This window comes from Oryzias latipes, chromosome 15, assembly GCF_002234675.1.
Source record: "Oryzias latipes chromosome 15, ASM223467v1".
Taxonomy (NCBI): Eukaryota; Metazoa; Chordata; class Actinopteri; order Beloniformes; family Adrianichthyidae; genus Oryzias; species Oryzias latipes.
In genome coordinates, this window is record NC_019873.2 from 681233 (window position 1) to 701943 (window position 20711).

Sequence of the window (20711 nt, forward strand, 5' to 3'; positions counted from 1 at the left end):
TAGATGACTCAGTTGGTTGGGTGTAGGACTGGCATGCAAGAAACCAGGGTTCACTTCCCAGGGGTTGCAATGAGTTTCATCTAGTCTGGCTTCTTATGCAAAACCCTTAGTGTTGCTGCCCAACAGTGTAGCCACATCCTATGCAGCTTGTAAAAAATCTCAGACAAACCACCTATAAATCAGTAAAAGCTGATTAACTCTGCAACAACCTAACCTAGTTTAGAGTTAGTAACCATGTTTATAATCAAACACTAACTGGTTTCTGATCAGTAACTAACCTAGTCATTAAACAATAACTGATGTGATTTGACGTGGTATTTACACTTGCCGACAACTTTATTAGGTCCACCTTGCTAGTACCGGGTTGGACCCCCTTTTGCCATCAGAACTGCCTTAATCCTTGGTGGCTGAGATTCAACATTCCTCAGTGACTTTGGTCCATATTGACTTGACAGCATCACACAGTTGCTGCAGATTTGCATCCATGATGCCAACATCCTGTTCCACCACATCCCAAAGGTTCTCTATTGGGTTGAGATTTGGTGACTGTGGACCGTTTGAGTCCATTGAACTCATTGTCATGTTCAAGAAACCAGTCTGAGATGATTCCAGCTTTTCGAGATGGCGCCTTATCCTGCTGGAAGTAGCCATCAGAAAATGATACACTGTGGTCATAAAGGGATGGACATAGTCAGCTACCAAACTCAGGTAGGCTGTGGCACTGGAACCATGCTCAGTTGCAGAAGACGAATCGGTCTGTCAAAGCGCAAAGCTGTACCAGTTCTGCCTTCCCAGTTTATCCAGTCTGGTTTTATTGGTGGCCGGGGTTGATAACATGAAAGTGGGTCATCAATCAGTACAGGAACATCATATCTTGTATAGTCAGCACTTTTCCCAGCATCGTTTTCTTACTGAAAGATAGAATTAAGACGATCATATTATGGTGATAATAGCGTGTAAGCAAATGGTAACTATGCAACCCTAACATCCCTCCCTTTTTATTATTTCAAACACGTCATAAGTCTTCTTCTTTCAATTTCGGCTTTTCCCATCAGGGGTCGCCACAGCGAATCAGCCGTGTAGGTGCGGATGATTTGCATGGTTAACTTGGCAATGTTTTACGCCGGATGCCCTTCCTGACGCAACCTTCTCAAACAAACCGGGCTTGGGACTGGCACAGAAGCAGAGAAGGGAACAGGGAGCAGCCCGGATTCGAACCCTGGTTTCACGGACGGAAGGCGCCGTAAACCAGCACGAGCTAAACTGGCTCCTCAAACATGTCATAAGTAAACACGGATAAATGGAAGTTACAAACATGAAACACGATTATATAATCATAAGAACAAGGCATCAAAACATTATCATTTCACCTCTTGCTTTTGACATTTTCCGTGAAAGATTCATACAATGCCTTTGAAGTAGGAGTATTTACACGGGGAGGGATCCTCTTCAGCTTGTTGGACAAGCTGGTAATGGATGAAAGCCTGTGTGGTGGCCTTTATTATCATGGACATGACACAAGACAGAGCACATGTTGTAAAAAGACTAACTGAGACAATCATATTATGGTGGCAATAGCATGTAAGCCAGGGGTGGACAAATATTTTGACTCGCGAGCCACATAGGGTTCTAAAATTGGATAAAAGTGCCGGACCAGGAGCAGATGCGTGGAGTAAGAAAGAAATACTAAGGATCTGGATTAAATTCAATTCAAGTTTATTTATATAGCCCAAATTCACAACAACAGTCGTCTTAGTGGCCTTCGTACCAGTAATTGTAAGGTAAACATACAATCAAAAAGGATCATAAATGCATAGAATTCAATAGGATAATACTAAAAATTTTACTAAACAGACTAAACTAAACTGGAAAAACGAAGAAAACGGACGGACAGACAGATTGTGTCAGAATGTCCCGGACGGACAGGCGATTCCCAGAACTCTTAGAGAAGAATTACCTTATCTAACTCTACAACTACATATTTAAAGTACAGCAAATGATCTTCATCCAGTTGAAGTTGGGGGGGGGGGGGGGGGCTTGGGGCGTGAGACAAGCCGGAGACAGGATCCACAGCCAGGTGTAGGTATAGGACCAGAGACGAGGTACACAGTCAGGTACAGGAGCAACTGGAATCTGGAGAATCGCAATGCACCAAACAGAGGCATGGAGAACTAAATGATAAATGATGACCAAGAATAGAGGAGAGAGGGAGAGTAGAAATAGATGAGAAAAGAGGACAGAACCCCAGTGCACCATAGTTACCCCAGCTTCAAACTTCTAGCAGCTTACTAACAACTTTATTGTTAAGTTTTATTTAAACAAATTAACAGTAAGGTAAATATTCTCTGAACACTAGCTAGTCTGATAATAAGCCTGTCCAAAGAGGAATGTTTTCAGTCTAACTTTGAATGCAGAAACTGAGTCGGCCTCTCTTCCATGAGCTGGGAGTTTATTCCATAAAACAGGGGCTTGGTGGCTAAACGCTCTACCTCCAACTGTACTTTTATTAACTGTAGGAACCACATGCAGTCCTGCATTTTGCGAGTGAAGTGTTCTGACTGGATGGTAAGGGACTATGAGGTCCTTAATATAGGACGGGGCCAGTCCATGTAAGGCCTTATAGGTAAGCAGGAGGATTTTGAACTTGATTCTGGAATCAACTGGGATCCAGTGAAGTGAAACTAACACAGGAGTGATGTGATCTCTTCTGCTAGTTCCAGCTAACAATCTAGCAGCTGCGTTCTGAACAAGCTGGAGACTTCTTAAGGAACTCTTAGGACACGCTGCTAACAAGGAGTTACAGTAATCCAGCCTCGACGTAACAAATGCATGGATGAGTTTTTCAGCATCACTCTTAGAAAGTATATTTCTGATCTTAGCAATTTTCTGCAGGTGAAAAAAAGGCAGTTCTACCAGTGACGTGCGGTGAGGTTAATTGCTGGTGAGGCACTGACGTCATCAGTCAGATTTACCAGCATATGAACCATACTGAGTAACTTATTCACCATTTAATTGACAACAGTTAACGTGTTTTGTTTAAAATATCATTTCAACATGTTTTTTTTCATATACAAACTGCAGCATAGAAAAAAGCACAAACGTTATTATCATCTTACCTTAACTTGTAAATAAAGTCCATACGCCGCTCCTTCTGAAGAAAATGACTTGCCGCTTGCTATCACTTCTTCTATTGTTTTTAGCGTCATAATCTCAGGGCTCACCGGCGCCCCCTAACATGAGGCACGAGAATGTCTGGCCTCACCCAGCGGCTTTTTTGCCGGCGTTTAGCGCTCAGCACAAGAAACACGTCCCTCACAAACAGTTATTTATAAAAACAAACACTGTACATCATATACATCTGCTAAATTATGTAAACTCAGCTCATATAGTACAAGTGATTGAACCGACATACAGAGAGTAGGCAGCACCGTCTGACTGCATAGGTATTGCGCAATCCAAGGTGAGGCTCAGCGGGCTGGTGCCTCATCGCACGTCACTTAGTATCTGAACGGCAAATGCGGAAATTCAGCGATTTTGAAAAGAAAAAACACCCAAAAATGGTAAATTTAAATGGAAAATGACTGCAAAGCACAAATTACTGATTAAATATAAAAATTGAATGTATTCTTTCTCTTTTCTTCCCATAATGACAGGTGAGGCACAGCCTCACTTGCCTCTCCTGACTGCACGTCACTGAGTTCTACATGCCTGAGATATGTGAGCCTTAAATGATAAATCCTGGTCAAATAAAACCCCAAGGTTTCTAACTGTGGAATTGGGGGCTATACTTATGTACCACCCGGAAACCTGTGAATTGCCGTGCCTAAAACTGCGCGCTCCCGTCTCTGAGAAAGAGTGCGCAGATGCGGGGACGGGATGTGTGAGGGAGAAAGCAGAGGGTGAGGGTGGGGTTGTGGGCACGGCCAGTAGGTGAATCGCGCAGGGATTGTAAAAACGTAAAACCCGCTGCCCGTCACTCACTGCAGCGTGTGAGTGTGTGTTTGGCTCCCCGTCTGCATGTGATCAGTCTTTGTCACATCTACAGAACATTCAGACCTAAGATCACGTTTAAAGTCTCAACGCCTGCATGAAGCAGAAACACACCACGTATCAACCAGACTAGACCATCAGCAAAACTACCACGAGAAATACTCATCATTTATTAGCAACAGCATAACGATATTATTAAAAAGAATCCACAGACTTATTGTACTTTAGAAGTGTTGAAATTACATCAAATGCACACATTCACTTGTATATTTAGTTTTAAACATATTGTCGCGGCTTGAGTTTAACTGGGTGGCTGTTGGGCCGTGTTATAAGTTCTGGAGTTCAATGAACGCATCATGCAGTGATCTGATTGGCCCCCAGTTCTGTCGCTCAGCCTGTTGTTAGGTAGTTTGGACCAATGGGGTTCAGCTATGGGCCGAATAAGGGAAATGGGAGGGCTGGAGCGGGAGCAGGGGAATATAAAATTGGGAGAAGCGCTCTCGTCTCGGCGGGAGAGATCCAGGAGTTGCTGAATTAATTTACGGCATTTGTTACAGCCAGCATTAACCAGAATAAAGAACCTTAAAAGAGGTTAAGTCTCAGTGTGGGAAAAGGACACCACATTATTGTATGGCTCTTTCGAAATTACATTTCATAATATGTGGCGTTTATGGCTCTCTTGGCCAAAAAGGTTCCCGACCCCTGACCTAGTATAATGACCTCAGTTTTTTCTGGGTTCAAGAGGAGGTAATTAATTGTCATCCAGGTCTTGATGTCTCTGATGCAGGCGTTCAGTTTCTCTATATTGTCATTCTGGTCAGGTTTCATGGATAAATACAACTGGGTATCATCGGCATAACAATGAAAATTAATGCTGTGTTTCCTGATTATGTTTCCTAGTGGTAGCATTTAAAGCGTAAACAGGATGGGTCCTAAAACTGAGCCCGGTGGGACTCCATAGTTAACTTGAGTGCACTGAGAGGAATGTCCATTTACATTAACGAACTGATACCTATCGGACAGATAGGATTTAAACCACTGGAGAGCAGATCCTCTGATCCCTATGTCCTGCTTTAATCTATGGAGTAAAATACTGTGGTCGATAGTGTCAAAGGCTGCACTGAGGTCTAACAGGACCAGAATAGAAAGTAGTCCCTTTTCTGAGGCCAATAACAAGTCATTAGAGACTCTAACTAGTGCAGTTTCCGTGCTGTGGTGAGGTCTAAACCCCGACTGAAAGTCTTCAAAGTGGCTGTTGTCCTGTAGGTGGCAGTAAAGCTGCCTAACTACAACTCTTTATAGGATTTCTGAAATAAAGGGGAGGTTTGATATTGGTCTATAGTTGGTCAAGATGCTAGGATCCAAACTGGGCTTTTTCAGAAGAGGTTTAACAACTGCATATTTAAAAGACTGTGGCAAATAACCTGTTTCTAGAGAGGTATTTATTATCGTTAGTATGGATTCATTAATTAGGGGGAAGGTTTCTTTAAAAAGTTTATACACCGAAGCTACGTTTAACTTAAGAACCTCTGATTGTCTCCGTTGGGCATCATTACCGCCTGCATGAATCATGACTCAACGGAACCTGGACTTACTCTGAGCTAACATCCTAATGTTCCCCTCGATGTCACCAACTCACACCAGACTGTAGCCGCTGGGAGCTCCACGTTTAACCAGAGTTGAGGGTTCAGCGGGTGTGTCGCTGAGGGGGGAGAACCTATTATTAACATGGAGTCTATAAGTCTTTGCGTTTAGCACTATGTTTCCACCCAACCGGTACAAACCCTCCCTGTGCTTTTCCCGGCTGCTGGGAAGGCGCTGGGGTGCTAACTGGGTTAGCCCTGGCAGCACGGCCCACACTACGAGGAACGACCTGGCTAGCCGGCTTAGCTCCCACTGTGCGGAGCTGCGCCTCTGATTGCTATTTGTTCTTGCCTGGCCTCCAAGTCTAACACAAGACTACACTTAACACACCTACGGCTGTAGGGCGGCCGTGGTGTAGCGGTAGGGCAGTCGTCCCATGATCGTATGATTGCAGGTTCGATTTCGACGCCCATGTGTCGAAGTGTCCTTGGGCAAGACACTGAACCCCACCTTTCCTCTGCCGGGAGGTTGGCGCCAGTGTTGGCAGCCATCAGTGTGTGAATGTGTGTGCCTAGGTGAATGGGACTGTGACTGTAAAGCGCTTTGGGCCTTCGAAAGAGGGTAGAAAGCGCTATATAAGTATACGCCATTTACCTGCCGCTATCTTTACTAAAGGAGGCAGGATCCTCACTAAACATGTGGCACATGGGGCAGGAAAGAGGGGTGAAAGCAGAAGTGGAAGCTATGCTAAGTGCTGAGCTAAGGCTAGCAGTGTTTTAGCAAAAGTGTAGCAGTTTACTTAGCAAACATAGAATAAAGCGGACAGCAAGCAGTTAACACAGTAGTGTGTTCGCTACTAAAAGGTGCTAAATATGAATATAAAACCAAATAACACTTAAATTAAGCAATAATAGTCAAGCTAATTCTAAATAAGAGAGCAACAGTCAACAACGATTAGCACTGGGTTACGCTCACCCGGAAATGACGTCACAGGAAACCTGAAAACAATCCAAATGTTTTCATTTGGATTGTTTTCATTTGTTTTCATTTGTTTTCATTTTAAAACAGAGCATTTTAGTGTTTTTAGGTTAAAACTTTTGTTCTCAATTTAGAGCCAGTTGCACCAATTGTACCTCGTGTAAAACTTAGAGAAACGCTGCGTTCATGTGGTTTTTTAAATGATCATAAGAATGAAAAACAACAAATCATCAAACACCACATGGATGCTAGAGCGGAGTCCCCAAACTTTTTCTTGTGAGGCCACAATAACTCTTTTTCTTTAAACTTCTTTTATCTTTCTTTTATTGTAAAGCCCTATAATAAAGTTGTATTAATTCATGATCCTTTATTAAAATAAATGACACTATTAATGAAATTTAAAAAAATGACTAAATAACTGTGATTTTCCAAGACAAAATGTCAGAAGAAATATACTCATATATTAAAAAGAAAAAGCAATAAATAGTGGATCTTCTCCCGTCATAATTCTAATAAAGACTTAGAGCTGCAGCTCCTCACGTCTCACAGTTTGTGCTAAAACTGAGCCGCTGAGTCCTGCACGTCTGTTTCTCATCCAGTAAGAAGCAATTTTCTATGTCTTCTGCTGCAGCTACGCATATATCTGAGTTACCTTTTCACCAGTACAGAGGTCCCTCATTTACGGTGGCCCAGAAGGGTCACAACACAACACATTAACTTTATACACAACACCTTATTATGGGCACCTTATTATTGTCCCTTATGGGCAAGGTAGCCACGGTTAAAATGAAAATCTTACCCAAGGTTAATTATCTCATGATTCTCAATGATTCCCACACAACCGCCATTAAAATGGTTCAAAACATTAGACTCATCCATATCAAGCTTTCTATGGAACAACAAACCTGCAAGAATTAGTCTAAAAACTTTAAAATCTGCAAAAAGCTGTGGAGGATTAGAATTACCTAACTTCCACAAATACTTTCTTGCAAATAGATTACAATACATCTTAAAATGGTTAAAAAATAATCCAGAAACTAACTCATGGTTAGACTTGGAACAGGCGTTATGTGGAAAGATCAACCTATCAGATCTTCCATTTATTAGCCAAACAGTTAAAAAACAGGATTGTTTCAAAAGCATTAATATAAATGCCACTTTAACAGCCTGGTGGGAATTTCTCAAAATATCAAAATCATCAATTCAACCGTGCAAAATGACACCCATCTGCAACAACCCGGACATCCTTATTAAACAAAAAAATGATTCACTTCCCAGCTTGGCAAGCAGGGGGCATAAAACAACTAGAGCACGTAATTACTGATAGAAGATTCATAACTCCCCAGGAACTTCAAGACAAACATGGAATAAATAACTTCTTGGAATATCAGCAACTTAAATCAAGTATTACTAAAAAGTATAAATTTAAAGACGACGATTTAAAGCTACCAGATGTAGTTACCACTCTGATTAATTTTTCAATGAATAGAACTCTCTCCAAAATATACAAACTTTTATGTAATTTAGATAACAATATTGCCCTTCCAAAAACAAAATGGGATGCAGATTTGAGCATCAGCACAGATGAAAGCTTCTGGTCAGAACTCTGTCTAAACACCTTTAAACTGACAAAAAGTCCAAATCTCCAGCTAATCCATCTCAAAACTCTTCACAGAATTTACTACACTGGACAGAGGATGTTCAAGATGGGTCTCAGTAACTCAGACATTTGCGAGCACTGTGATAATAATCTACCCGACAGCTACATGCACGCACAGTGGTTCTGCACTCCTGTCCAGGCTCTCTGGCAGCAGGTATGTGCCGATTTATCAGTCTGGCTTAAGGTTTCAATCACGGCTTCACCGTCACTTTGTGTGCTTGGTGACATGAGTGCCATCGATATAGAAGAAGGATTAGCATCTATCATTTTCATAACTCTTTGTATTGCCAAAAAAACTATTTTAATAAATTGGAAAAACAAGAAAAATATAAACATAAGTCAACACAGAAATCTGCTGTTTGATCATATCAGCTTGGAAAAAATGTCAGCCCAAAGCTCAAGTAACTTTGAAAGAATTCAGTCTCTCTGGTCTCCTGTGGTTGACTCCATGACTTAGGGGGTGGGGGGCTTGGTCGTCGCTGCTCCTTGCCCCTCTGCTGTGTTTGGGGTGGGGGTCGGGGCTTCCGGTGCCTGGCGGGGGCGGTGGGGGGCTCCGTTGGTCGGGGGGTCGGGTCCGGTGCCTGGGTGGGGCGGGCTGGGGCGCTGCGTGGTCCTCTGGGCTTGGGTGTGGGGGTGCGTGGTGGGGGTGTGGGGTGGTGGTCTGGCTTGGCTTGGGAGGGTGGTCCCTTTGCCAGTGCTGGGGGGGGTTGGCGGGGGGCCCTGCTCGGGGGGGGGGGGGGGGGGGGGGGGCAGCGGTGCCGGATGGGCTGCCCATCTGCACCTGGGGCTGGGATCGGCCCTTCCCTGGCTCTGGGACGGGACGGGACAACCCTCTCGGGGCCCCCGGTCGCTCTGGGTGTCACCCGCTTCGGCTGCGGGGTCTGGGGTGGGGTGGGGTGGGGTGGGGGGCTTGTCGGCCCTGTCCTGTGGGGGGGCGTTCTGGGGGGGAGGGGGGGGCCCATTATTGGTACGGGTCGGGGGGGCTAACGGGTCGGGGTCTCCGCTGAGGCAATTGGTGGTTGCCTCGGCCGGTTGGCCTCCTCGGTCCCGTCGAGGCCTGACCAGAGCTCCTCTAGGGCCGGCGTCTGGGGGTGGGGGCCTGGGCTTGCTCCGGGGGGGGGGGGCGACGCTTTCTGGCTCCTCTCTCTCTGTGTGGGGTGGGTGGTGCCGGGCTTGGGGTGTCTGCACCTCCGGGGGTGGGGCCCCTGGGCTGGGTGGCCCTGGCCCCTTTGCTGGGGGGGTGGGGGGTGGGGGACGGCTGTTTGACCACCAGGGGACAGTTTACCAGCTGTCCCCAACTTACCCCCTTCCTCATATAACCTCATATTAGGGTGAGGAAGTGGGGGGTCTAGCCTGCGATGCGCCTTGGGGGGGGGCTACTTGGCAGTGGCCCTCCTCCTATGGTTGCCGTATGGAGTGGGCCCCCCCTCTTTCGGTTTTATTTGCACCTTAGACATGTAGGGTCCTTGGTAGGGGGGGTGCTTGGACATCACTGCAAGCAAGCAGCAGATGTCCTCCTGGCACCCTACCCGCCAATTTTAACCGCACCTTAGACATTTAGGGCCCCTTGGTGTGGAGGGTGAGGGGACATCACTGTGAGTAATCAGGATATGTCCCCTTAGTGCCCTACTCGCCAATTTTAACTGCACCCCCCTTAGTACACACACCCCTCCCCCTTCAATATATACACTCAAACATAAACACACACACATGCACACAAACACCCTCTCAAACACCCATACACGCACACACATTTTACAAGGAAAGTGGGACCTGGGTCCATCTGTCCCCTACCCCTTCCCTGGTGGGGGGTGCGGGCCCCTTGGCGATTGCGGCCGTGTCCCTTGGGTGCCGGCTCCCTGGGCCCGGCGGTGCTCTCTCCGCGCGGTGGGGGGTTCATATTACACCTGAGCCGGGGGTGTTCGTGTCCCTGGGGGGTGGGTCCTGGTCCTTACCCCTGGGCGCTGGGCCCCGCCAAAATTCCAACATGGCCGAGCCTGGTCGGGCCATATTTATAACACCCCTTGTGGGCCACCCTTTTTTCCCCGGGGTTCCCCCCTCCTGGGCGGGGGCGGCGGGCCCCTGCCTTGCACCTACATGGACCAACCGTGGGCCGGATGGGTGGCTGCCTGGAGTGCGGAGCGGGTCTCCCTTGGGGGGTCCTGGCTCGTACCTGGGGTCGGGGCAGGGGGATGCCCGGAACTCCTGGGTGGTGGTGGGGTGCTCGTCTGGGGCTGTGGGCGTCCCTCTCCGGTGGGGCCCTGCGTTGGGCTCTTCCGGCGCGGCGGGGGGGCTGCTTTCCTGGCTGGGCTGGGGCGGCGCTCTCTTTCCCTCCGCGCCTCCCTGCTCTCTGGCTCTGGGGGCCTCGCGGCGGTCCTGCTGGCCCTGGCCTGGGTGGCGGTCTTGGTCGCCCGGGGGGCGGTTGTTCCCTGCCTGTTCCCGTATGGCGTTGGGGGAATTCCGGCTGCCGCTGCTGCTGCGGCGGGGGTCTGGGTGTGGGGGTGGCTGGGCGCTCCTCCTCCTTCTTTTCACATTCCACCATCCATTTTAGAAGAACATAAACACCCACTTGAGCACAGGTGTTAGCTCACCTTTGCACTAATAGTTTGCATGATTGAATGAATGAAAGATTTCACACTAGTTGGTTTAAAGGCATAGGTATGCGTTCGTGAACACTATCTGTTTTGTGTACATTTTGACATGTGGACATTTTTGCAGCTAGCAGGTGTGTTGATAATATTTGAGTGTGTGTGAACAGGCCCCGCCCTTTTTGTACTACATCTGAACCTGACCGTAATGATAAACAACCAGTAAACCTGTCTGCTCTATGCTGCTTCATGGTCTTACCCCCCTTCCCCTCCTATTATCACCCTCCTACCCCCCCCTCTCTCTAACGTCCCTCTCTCTTCTTCCCCTCTTTCCTTTTCCGTCCGGTCCAACACCAAAGATTTTCAAACATGATTGAAATTAATAAAGTTTGGCCTCAATTACAAAAGGGGTTTATTCAGAGATACCTTTGGTTTGTCTGAAGATTAATAACCCCTCTTGTTAAAGTAAAATATGTCCAACACAAGAGGCCCTCAGCTCTCTGTCTGTTTGCCTAGCTGTTGGACAGGACAAGTTTAAAAAAAAAAAAAAAAACTTTATACACAACACACTAACTTTACACACAACACATTAACTTTACACACAACACACTAACTTTACACACAACACACTAACTTTACACACAACACACTAACTTTACACACAACACATTAACTTTACACACAACACATTAACTTTACACACAACACATTAACTCACAACACAACACATTAACTCACAACACAACACAATAACTCACAACACAACACATTAACTCACAACACAACACATTGTGAGTTATTGTGTTGTGTTTTGAGTTAATGTTTTGTGTTGTGAGCTATTGTGTTGTGTTGTGAGTTAATGTGTTGTGTGTTAAGTTAATGTGTTGTGTGTAAAGTTAATGTTTTGTGTGTAAAGTTAGTGTGTTGTGTGTAAAGTTAGTGTGTTGTGTATAAAGTTAATGTGTTGTGTGTAAAGTTAGTGTGTTGTGTATAAAGTTAATGTGTTGTGTTGTGACCCTTCTGGGCCACCGTACTCATTTATTGGGATTTAAAAATAACCGTGACTGGTGAAATCCACAGATTACAGACGTTAATGGCAGTAAAACTCCTCACTGCCGAAATACACTTTTCTCCGACAGACATGAACATGAAAAGGTGAAAACCTTTTCTCTTGTTTATATTCTCAACCCTTCATAGAAATGAGGTCCAGGATCTTAGAATGAAAACAAAGATCTGATCACAGATTTCTGATCTGAAGAGCTCTGCGTTTCTGTTCAGGAGACACGGCACAGAGGTGATTGATTGACAGGGTCTCCAGCCAATCAGGACACAGAACAGGGTGCGATGTTTAAAAAAAGCAGCATATTCACTCTAAAAGAATGAGCTAAACCGCGAAAGATGAACTGTGACGTAGAAAATGAAGACTGTTTCTGTTCTGTTTGACAGAGATTTTGAAAGTGTTTCAGGTTGGAGCACAGACTGCAGAAGGAGGGAAGAAAATATCACGTTCTATGCGGGTCTTGATCCTGTGGCCAGATTAAAAAAACAAAACAAAACATGGGTCACTGATATTGTTCAGTGGGCCGGACCAAACATGGAAGCGGGCCGGATCTAGCCCGCGAGCCGTAGTTTGCCCATCCCTGACGTAGGCAAATGATAATAATCTGGAACATCTGGCAACACTGTTGGTTCATGCGTTTCTTTGTCTGGCTCATCTGTGACACACCGACACAGTGGCTGTATCGATACGTGATTTTCCCTGGATGGATATGCGCACCGACATGGGGTTTCACTTTATGAGCTCGACATGAGAGCTGACGCGTGGTGTTGCTGGAAGTATCACTACTACACACATTTGACAGTGTCATTGTTTCAGGTGAGGAAAAAAATTGTTGTGCTTTCTCTTTTGGTAACAACAGCCTTCAAACAGATTGTGCAGCTTGTGGTTTGATGCTCCAACTTTGAAGTCATAACAGCATTGCCCTAAATTTATGGATGACCGGTAAAAAAACTGTGATGTTTCAAAACGTAATATGTTAAATGCAAAGCGAGAGGAAGTAACAATACATAATCAAAACACACAAAAAAACAGTTTTTGCTCTCTGCTTTTGGCATTTTCCCTCGTTCTATGACTTGTTTTATTCAATGCATGCTGAAGGCCCTGGCTTGATGAAGCCAACAGGACAACATTATCTGCAAAGAGCAGAGAGGAAATCCTGTGGTCCCCAAACGAGACCGGAGGGGCCGGAGGGTGATGAGGGCAGCCCTACCTGAGTCCAACTTGCATCGGAAACAGGTCTGACTGAAGCTTCTGCTCTGGTCATACAAAGGCTGAACAGCCCTCAGTAAGGCTCCCTGGACCCCATACTCCAAGAGCACCTTCCACAGGACACCATGGGGGATACAGTCAAATGCCTCCTCCAAATCCACAAAATACAGCAGACCCTCATGGTATGTTTGGGTCTCCCAAGTCTTTCCGGCCTTCTTCCCCGCTAGTGAATCCAACTCGCCACCAGGTAGTGATCAGTGGACACTTCTGCCCCTGTCTTTACCCAAGTGTCTGAAGGTCACTTGTGATCCTCGCAGAACAATTTCCTCTAGCTTCCGTTTTCATATCTGCTCATTGCAAGAGATGGCAGGCTGACCTTCCTCCAAACAATGGAAGCCCAAAACAGCAAAGTGCTGGGAAAATAAAATCCCGATTTTCTGAAAAATAAATCTTCTAAAACAACACATTCTAAGTAAACAATAAAATCGATTTATTCCTTAGTCAAACAACAGCATTACATCACAACTACCAGTCTGGACCTTTTTTTCAAAGCAGGATGGATCCATGCTTACATGTTATTGATGCCAATTGTGACCATCTGAATGTTGCAGAAGAAATTGAGACTCATCAGACCAGACAACTTTTTTTCCAATTTTCTAGTAACCAGTTTTGGTGAGTCTGAATTGTAGCCTTAGTTTCCTGTTCTTAGCACCCAGTGTGGTCTTCTGCTGATGTATCATATCTGCCTCAATGTTGGATGTGTTGTGCGTTCAGAGATGTTGTCTTTCTATCAGCTGGTCTCAACTGGTCTGGCCATTCCCATCTGACCTCTGGCATCAACAAGGCGTTTCTGCCCACTGAACTGTGGCTCACTGGATGTTTTCTCTTTTTCGGACCATTTTCTATAAACCCCAGAGATGGTTGTGGGGGAAAATCCAAGTATATCAGCAGTTTCTGAAATCCTCAGACCAGCCCGTGTGGCACCAACAACCATGCCACATTCAAAGTCACTTCAGTCACCTTTTTTCTCCAGTCTGAGGCCCAGTTTGAACTGCAGCAGATCGTCTAGACATCAATCAAATCAATTCAAATCAAATCAAACTTTATTTATAAAAAAGCCCTTCTCTTACCTTGTGCAACTCGAAGCACTTTAACATTTAAAACCAAAACACACACAATGTTACAATAAAAACCCAACCCACCCTTCCCACTACTCTCTGTTAACATGACACATGACACATGACCCCACACAATGAATACTTATAAAAGTAACCTCTAAAGGAAATTTAAGGCTTGGCTCTGCTTTGAGGAAACAGTATATGGGAATGTCTTCATACCAGGGGCCAGCTAGGCCATGGGAATATTGCCACAGAGCCCACCCAGACCAGGACAGCAACAGGGTCCACAGGCTGCAATGTCAAAGTCCAGCCACCCCAGCTAGGGTGCCAACGGAGCCAACAACCACCAACCAAGCCAGCAAGTCCTGGCAGAAAAGATCCCCACAAGAAACACTGGGGCTAAACTTGTAATAATATGCTAAACATTTTTTTTAACTTGTTCTGTCCAACAGCTGAGCAAACAGATTAGAGCTGAAGGCCTTTTGTGTTGGACAGGTTTTACTATCACAGAAAGAGGTTATAGAACTTTAGAAAACAAGAGTGTAAATTTTTATAAACCCCTTTTTGTTATTTTATTATTTTTTATTTATTTGCTACATTTAGTGTGTGTGGGGAGGGAGAGGGGAATAATGTGAGGGGGGGTGGGGGGTGGAAGAGAACAAAAGGAAGAGAAGTGGAGAAAGTGGGGGAAACAAGCACTGATTTGAATAAGTTATTAATTTAAGCTGAAACAATTATACCAGATCTGCTGGAAAGAAAAATATTACATCCAAAGGTGAAAATCTGACACTAAGATGAGTGGAAAATATCTGTCCATCAATACACTGTGGGTTAGGAGGAGGGATGAAGCATACAGGGAGCAGTGTGGCAGTGTGCACGTGGGGATGGAGATACATGCATGCTGCCGAAGTGAACTATGTGTTCATAAGGGGAACCAGATCCTACCCAGCCAGACCAGGAGAGGGGAGGAGAGACCCCCAGGCGACGAGACCTCACGATGGTGTCTCTCCATCGTGAGGTCAGTCACCCATCACCGTCCATCGGCACAACCCGAGCAAACATGCTCACAATCTTAATAATAATAATATGGATATAAAAACACAAAACTGAGAATAAGAACAAGTACATAAAATAAAAATAAATAAAAAATAAATAAAATAATATGTATTACAACTAATAGAATAAATAAGCAGATACGACCAACTAAAAGCAGAATTAAAAGGTGGGTCTTAAGCCTCTTCTTAAAAAAGGCCTAAATTGCCTAAATGTACTGAGTTGCTGCCATGTGATTGGTTGAATAGAAATTTGCATTAATGAGCAGTCTAACAGGTGTGCATAATAAAGTGGCCGGTGAGTGTAGTCAGTAACTAACGTGGTTCACTGGTTTCTGTGATAACAGGAATTATGGTGAGTAATTAACTTGGTTTATTGTCTCTAATATGCTTCATAACTAACTGTCAGAAAGTAACCAAAACCTGGTTTATGGTTACCAATGAACCTGGTTGTATAGTCAGTTCAAATCTGATTCAATGGCAGTAAATGACCTTGTTTATGGTCAGCAAGTACCTGGTACAATCACTAACTACCTTCTGTTTAGTAGGTAACTATCCTGGTTTTTGATCTGTATGTAACCTGGTTTACAGTTGGTGCACAGTCAGTAACCAGTATTTTTTATGGTTAGTACATAACGGGATTTATGATTATTAGCTAACAAGGTTTAAGGTCAGTGATTATGATTAGTAACTCATCTGGTTTATAATCGGAAAGCTCAGCTGGACGCCTCCGCAATTACCCGATTAAAGGATGACCTCACAATGAGAACACAGTTTTATAGTGAACAGATGATCAGTAGCTTGGGTGTAACACTGGGGACTGAACCCCACCTTTTCTGTCCTGGGCTAGCAGCATCAAGGATTTAAGACGAGAACAAACTGATAAAGACGGCTGTCTCTGTCCTGGCCTCTGCTCTGAAGCCTCTAGAGCTGATTGTTTAAAGAAAGGATGAACCCAACGCTAGAAAATATTGACCATCTTTATGACCCAAAAACAGAGTCTTTAGTAAGAGGCTTTTTTAAACCTGCAGGGGATCCTTCTTGCCCACAGGTGTTATCCCTACAATGAAGAATAAGATGATGAAGATGACTTAATGATGCTTTTTTTAAACGCATTAATAGTTGATTGTCTGTTTGTGTCTTGGCAGTGTGTGACCCTGTCCTTGGTGATCATGGATCTATGGTGAGATTTCTGCTTTCACACAGATGTGTTTGTGTCTTGGTGTATATGTGGTGGTGGAGGTCTGTTTGTATGAAATATTACTAATATTACTGAAATACAAAACTGCAATTAAGTAAATGCTTCTGTTTTAACTGAACATGAAAGCAAAGATCAAATGGATGGTTTTTTTTTCACAGCATTTTATGTCTTTTTTTTAAACTTTTCCTGTCCAACAGCTGAGCAAACAGATAAGAGCTAAAGGCCTCTTGTGTTAGACATGTTTTACTGTTACAACAGGGAATTATGAATCTTTTGACACATGAGGTTTATATTTGTATAAACCTCTTTTGTATTTGAGGTTGAACTTTATTTATATTAATGATGTTTGTTTACATTTATGTTTGAGCAGACGGAAAAAGAGGAGAGAAGGAGAAGGTGGGGGATGCGGGTACAAAGGAAAGGGGAGAAAAGGGGGTTAAAGAATTTGGACGATGAATAAGAAGTAGGAGGGGTAGAAACAGGCACATGCACTCATAGGGCCCTAGGGGTGCTAGTGGGTATGCAGCATATGCGCCGCATAGGGCTGCCGGCCAAAGGGGGCGCCAAACCGAAGTTGTGGAAATTAATTATAGTCCGTATTTTTTAATTTCACAGCTGTTTGTGGACATTTATGTACATGATATGATCAGTAACAGAAGCACATCGTCACTGATGGGGCGCCCCCGCTGCAGCCGCTCCTCCCTCCTTCGTGCTCTCACTGAGACGCGCGCGAGGGCGCGCTGTTGATTGTTTTTATTTGAATTGTGTGATCATCTGATGACAGCGCGCTTAAAATAGAAAGACAAAAGGGACAAAGATGTGGTGTGAATGAAGAAAAGCTCCTCTAAATGATTAAGAGACAGTCAGCAGTGGTAAAAACCGGCTTGGAAACATTCAGGCTAAAGCTACAATGGTAAAATGGTCCCAAGTGTCCTGCAGCTGTATTGAGCAGGATTTACAGCATCACTGATCATGAAGAGAAAATAAAGGAGCTTGTTTGTGCTGATTTTGTTTTAAATAATTTATTTAACTGTGTACCAAAACACTTAAAAAGTTCATCCTTTGACTGAAACAGCACTAAATGATGATAAAAGCTGCTCCTATAGGCAGAAGAAGGGAGAAGTATGTGTGATGGCGGGTTAGATGGTGTTTTTGTTTTGTTTTTATATTGTTAAAAGTTTGGATAATCTTTTTTTTGAGTGACTATTTAGTTGACAGCCTTTTGCTTTTATTATCACTTTGGCTGAACGACGTTTTGGATTTTATTAGAACATTTGGAAATGTTTGACAACAATAAATAAATCTATTCTATTCTATTACACCACTAAGTGATATCCAACACAAATATAATTTAAAATAAAAAATGTCTTATTTTCACATATATTTTATTCTTTTAAAATCTTCCTAACACAAAGTTTGTATCAAACGGCTGTGAGGATGGAGAGAAAGACGAAAGAGAGAAAGAATCAGGACAGATGGAGGAAAGAAACAGGCTGGTCTGATGGTGGACGTTCAGGGCAAAGCCAGTTCAGACCCAGTCAGTCATTTTTAAATAGTTTTCTTCATTTAAAAAAACATGCATTAGCTAGATGTTTAATTTATTCAAAACATAAAAATAATTGTTGCTTGACCGTATGATTTAGTGGAGAAGAACACAGAAAGAGGTGAAGGAGACAGATGTGAGGTTGGTGATGCATCTGATGTCAGAGAGAGCAGAGATGACTTCAGGGAGGAATCATTAAACTATTGAAGTCACAAAAACCTAGATGCTCACTCTGCTTTAAACTTCTGCTGAACACCTGTTCACCTATTTTTGGGAAAACAAGTGCAGTCATACATGACAATCAGTCCCAACAGAGAAGAATGAGGAGAGAGGTTCAGATGAAGATGATGATGATAGAGAGACGATCAGCTGATGATGAAGAGGGAGAAGATAGAGATGTACAGAGGAGGGGGCTGAGGCAAAGGCATTACTCAGAGGATCCTTCTGAATGGCCGTCACCACAAATATTTGGGAAATCATTGAGGCAAAACATGGTAGAAAATAGCTCACAACAATGTTCTGCTGGGTCATATCCAGAAGAAGTAATGAGATTTATACCTTTAAACCAGGAGTGTCAATCATACGGCCCGCGGGCTGTATCAGGCCCGCCAGGTGGTTTAGTCCATCCCACACATGAAGAGTAAAAATCAAAAGGATGTTTAAAAAGAAAGCACGTTTCTATTCCATTCCTGTGGCGAGTTATGATTTTTTTTAAAGAAGCAACCGAAATGCGCAATTCCGCCACTAGGGGGAGCAAAGGAAAAGCCAAACAGATGAAACAGCAAATATCTGCAGGTGAAAAAAGGGAAACCTATCAGCTCTGTGTCTGGGTAAGATGTAGTTTGGTTCCTAGTGAGCCTCACCACTGTTAAATTGCTATAAGAATGATCAGTAGTGACACAATAATGAACAAAATGTTGACAGAAAGATAAAACAAGGTTGGAGTGGAGTGCTGAGCTTTCCAGGAAAAATTGAAAGAGTTTTATTTGTTCATGGAGCTGAATGCAAAACCTGTGTAATAGGTATGTCATCAACAGGTTGCAGTGCTCAAAGAATATAAAATTCAGCACCACTATGAGACTCACCATAAAGAAAAGTTTCACCGTTTGCAGTTAAGAAAAGAGAAGATTTACCAACTATTAGCTGGACTGATAAAATAACCATCTGCATTTACTGCAACCGTGACGTCAGTGATGGAGCAGTGACACCTAGCTACTTTATTGCAGACAAGTTGGAGCAAACATCCAAACCATTTTCTGATTGTGAACTTATTGAAAAATGCTGAAGGCCACAGAAGTCTTGTTCCCAAAAAGCAGTTGACCTTTGCCAACATGAGTCTATCAAGGATTACAATTACAGATCCAACATCTCTGAGGAGACTTGGGCGCCAAATGAAGGAATCCAGTCATGTATTGCATTTTCAGTCATTATTGATGAAAGCACCAACATCACAGACATGTACAGCTGTGCATATTTATTAGAGGTGTTAAAGAGACTGTCACATTGGAGTTGATGGACACAACAACAACTGATGACATAGTCAGCTCTCTAGTTACTGTGCTGGACAATGTTGGAGTGAACTGGTCACGTGACGTCAGTTTGGTCACGGATGGCGCCCTTTAAAGGTTAGGAAGAAGGCAGGTGTTATCACAAAATTCAGGCAGCAAACCAGGAAAAGATTCTTGGACATTTCATTGTGTTTTTGCACACTTGAATAACAGTAAATGTGTTGCTGCACAGCATCTAAGTCCTGATATTAATGGCGGGGTGAAGTTTCAGGAGAGAAAGGAGGTTAACTCTGAATTCTTATGTTCACAAATGTTTGCAAGTTTAACTTAGTTTAATTTTTCATTGATTTGCACATCTACATTCTAGGTAGGGTGTTTCATTTTTTTCCGTAGCCCCTCTTGAGTTTATTATTAAGATTTCTTCAGTGTCCGATGTAAAATATTCAGTCTGTGTAAAATTGAGTAGACCTTTTTTAAGTGAAATTAAATTTCTTTAAGATCCATTGGCATTTGTGAATGAATAAGAAATGATTAGACCACATTGGTTGAGGCATTTTTTCCAATTGAGTAAATGAACAAAAACAAAGCTGCTTTATTTTGCTTTTTTGTTACTGGTCCGGCCCACTTGAGATCAGACGGGTTGAATGTGGCCCCCGAAGCAAAATGAGTTTGACACCCCTGATTTAAACAATAACAGTGTGTTGTGTGGATGTTTAGCATGTTTATCATGTGCATTTATGTCTGTGTGTTTATGTGTGTGTGTGTGTGTGTGTGTGTGATGGTGGTGGTAGGGGGGGCATGTTTTTTAAGGTGGCCGCATACCCCTATGAAATTAGGTAGTTGCGCCCCTGCTCGTGAGGCCTCATAATAAAAAGTGCCCTTTTTTTTGTATTAACATTCATACATTTCTGTCAGAGAAACAAGAATAAAATATTGCTACAAAATTCCCCTGTATTCTTTCTAACTCATTTTCTTGTAACCCGGGGGTTCTGAGCTGCCGCTTCTATCTTTGCAGCTCCGCTTGGACTCAGAGCCACCAGAGAGAGTTAGGGACAACCGGGGACAGTGAGAGAAGCTGCTGCCCCACAGAGAACTGAAGAGACACGTAACAGTGAAGTACTTGAATCTGAGAGTTCTGCTCTAGCTAGTCCCGTCCACTGATTCAATGAGATTAAATATGGTTTACATTTTAGAAAAGTTAGATCTTAGAAAAGGAACAA

The 20711-nt window shown here is 43.8% G+C and overlaps 1 protein-coding gene across 2 annotated transcripts in view; it reads left to right on the top strand.

Moving 5' to 3' along the window:
- Nucleotides 1–20711, top strand: part of LOC101171384 (pyridoxal kinase-like) — a 70268-nt gene that overhangs the window by 28313 nt on the left and 21244 nt on the right. For both annotated transcript variants that reach the window (XM_023963060.1, XM_023963059.1), the window contains one exon: nt 16388–16422. In XM_023963060.1, the coding sequence (XP_023818828.1) occupies nt 16388–16422 (35 nt within the window). The remainder of the gene's footprint in view (nt 1–16387; nt 16423–20711) is intronic.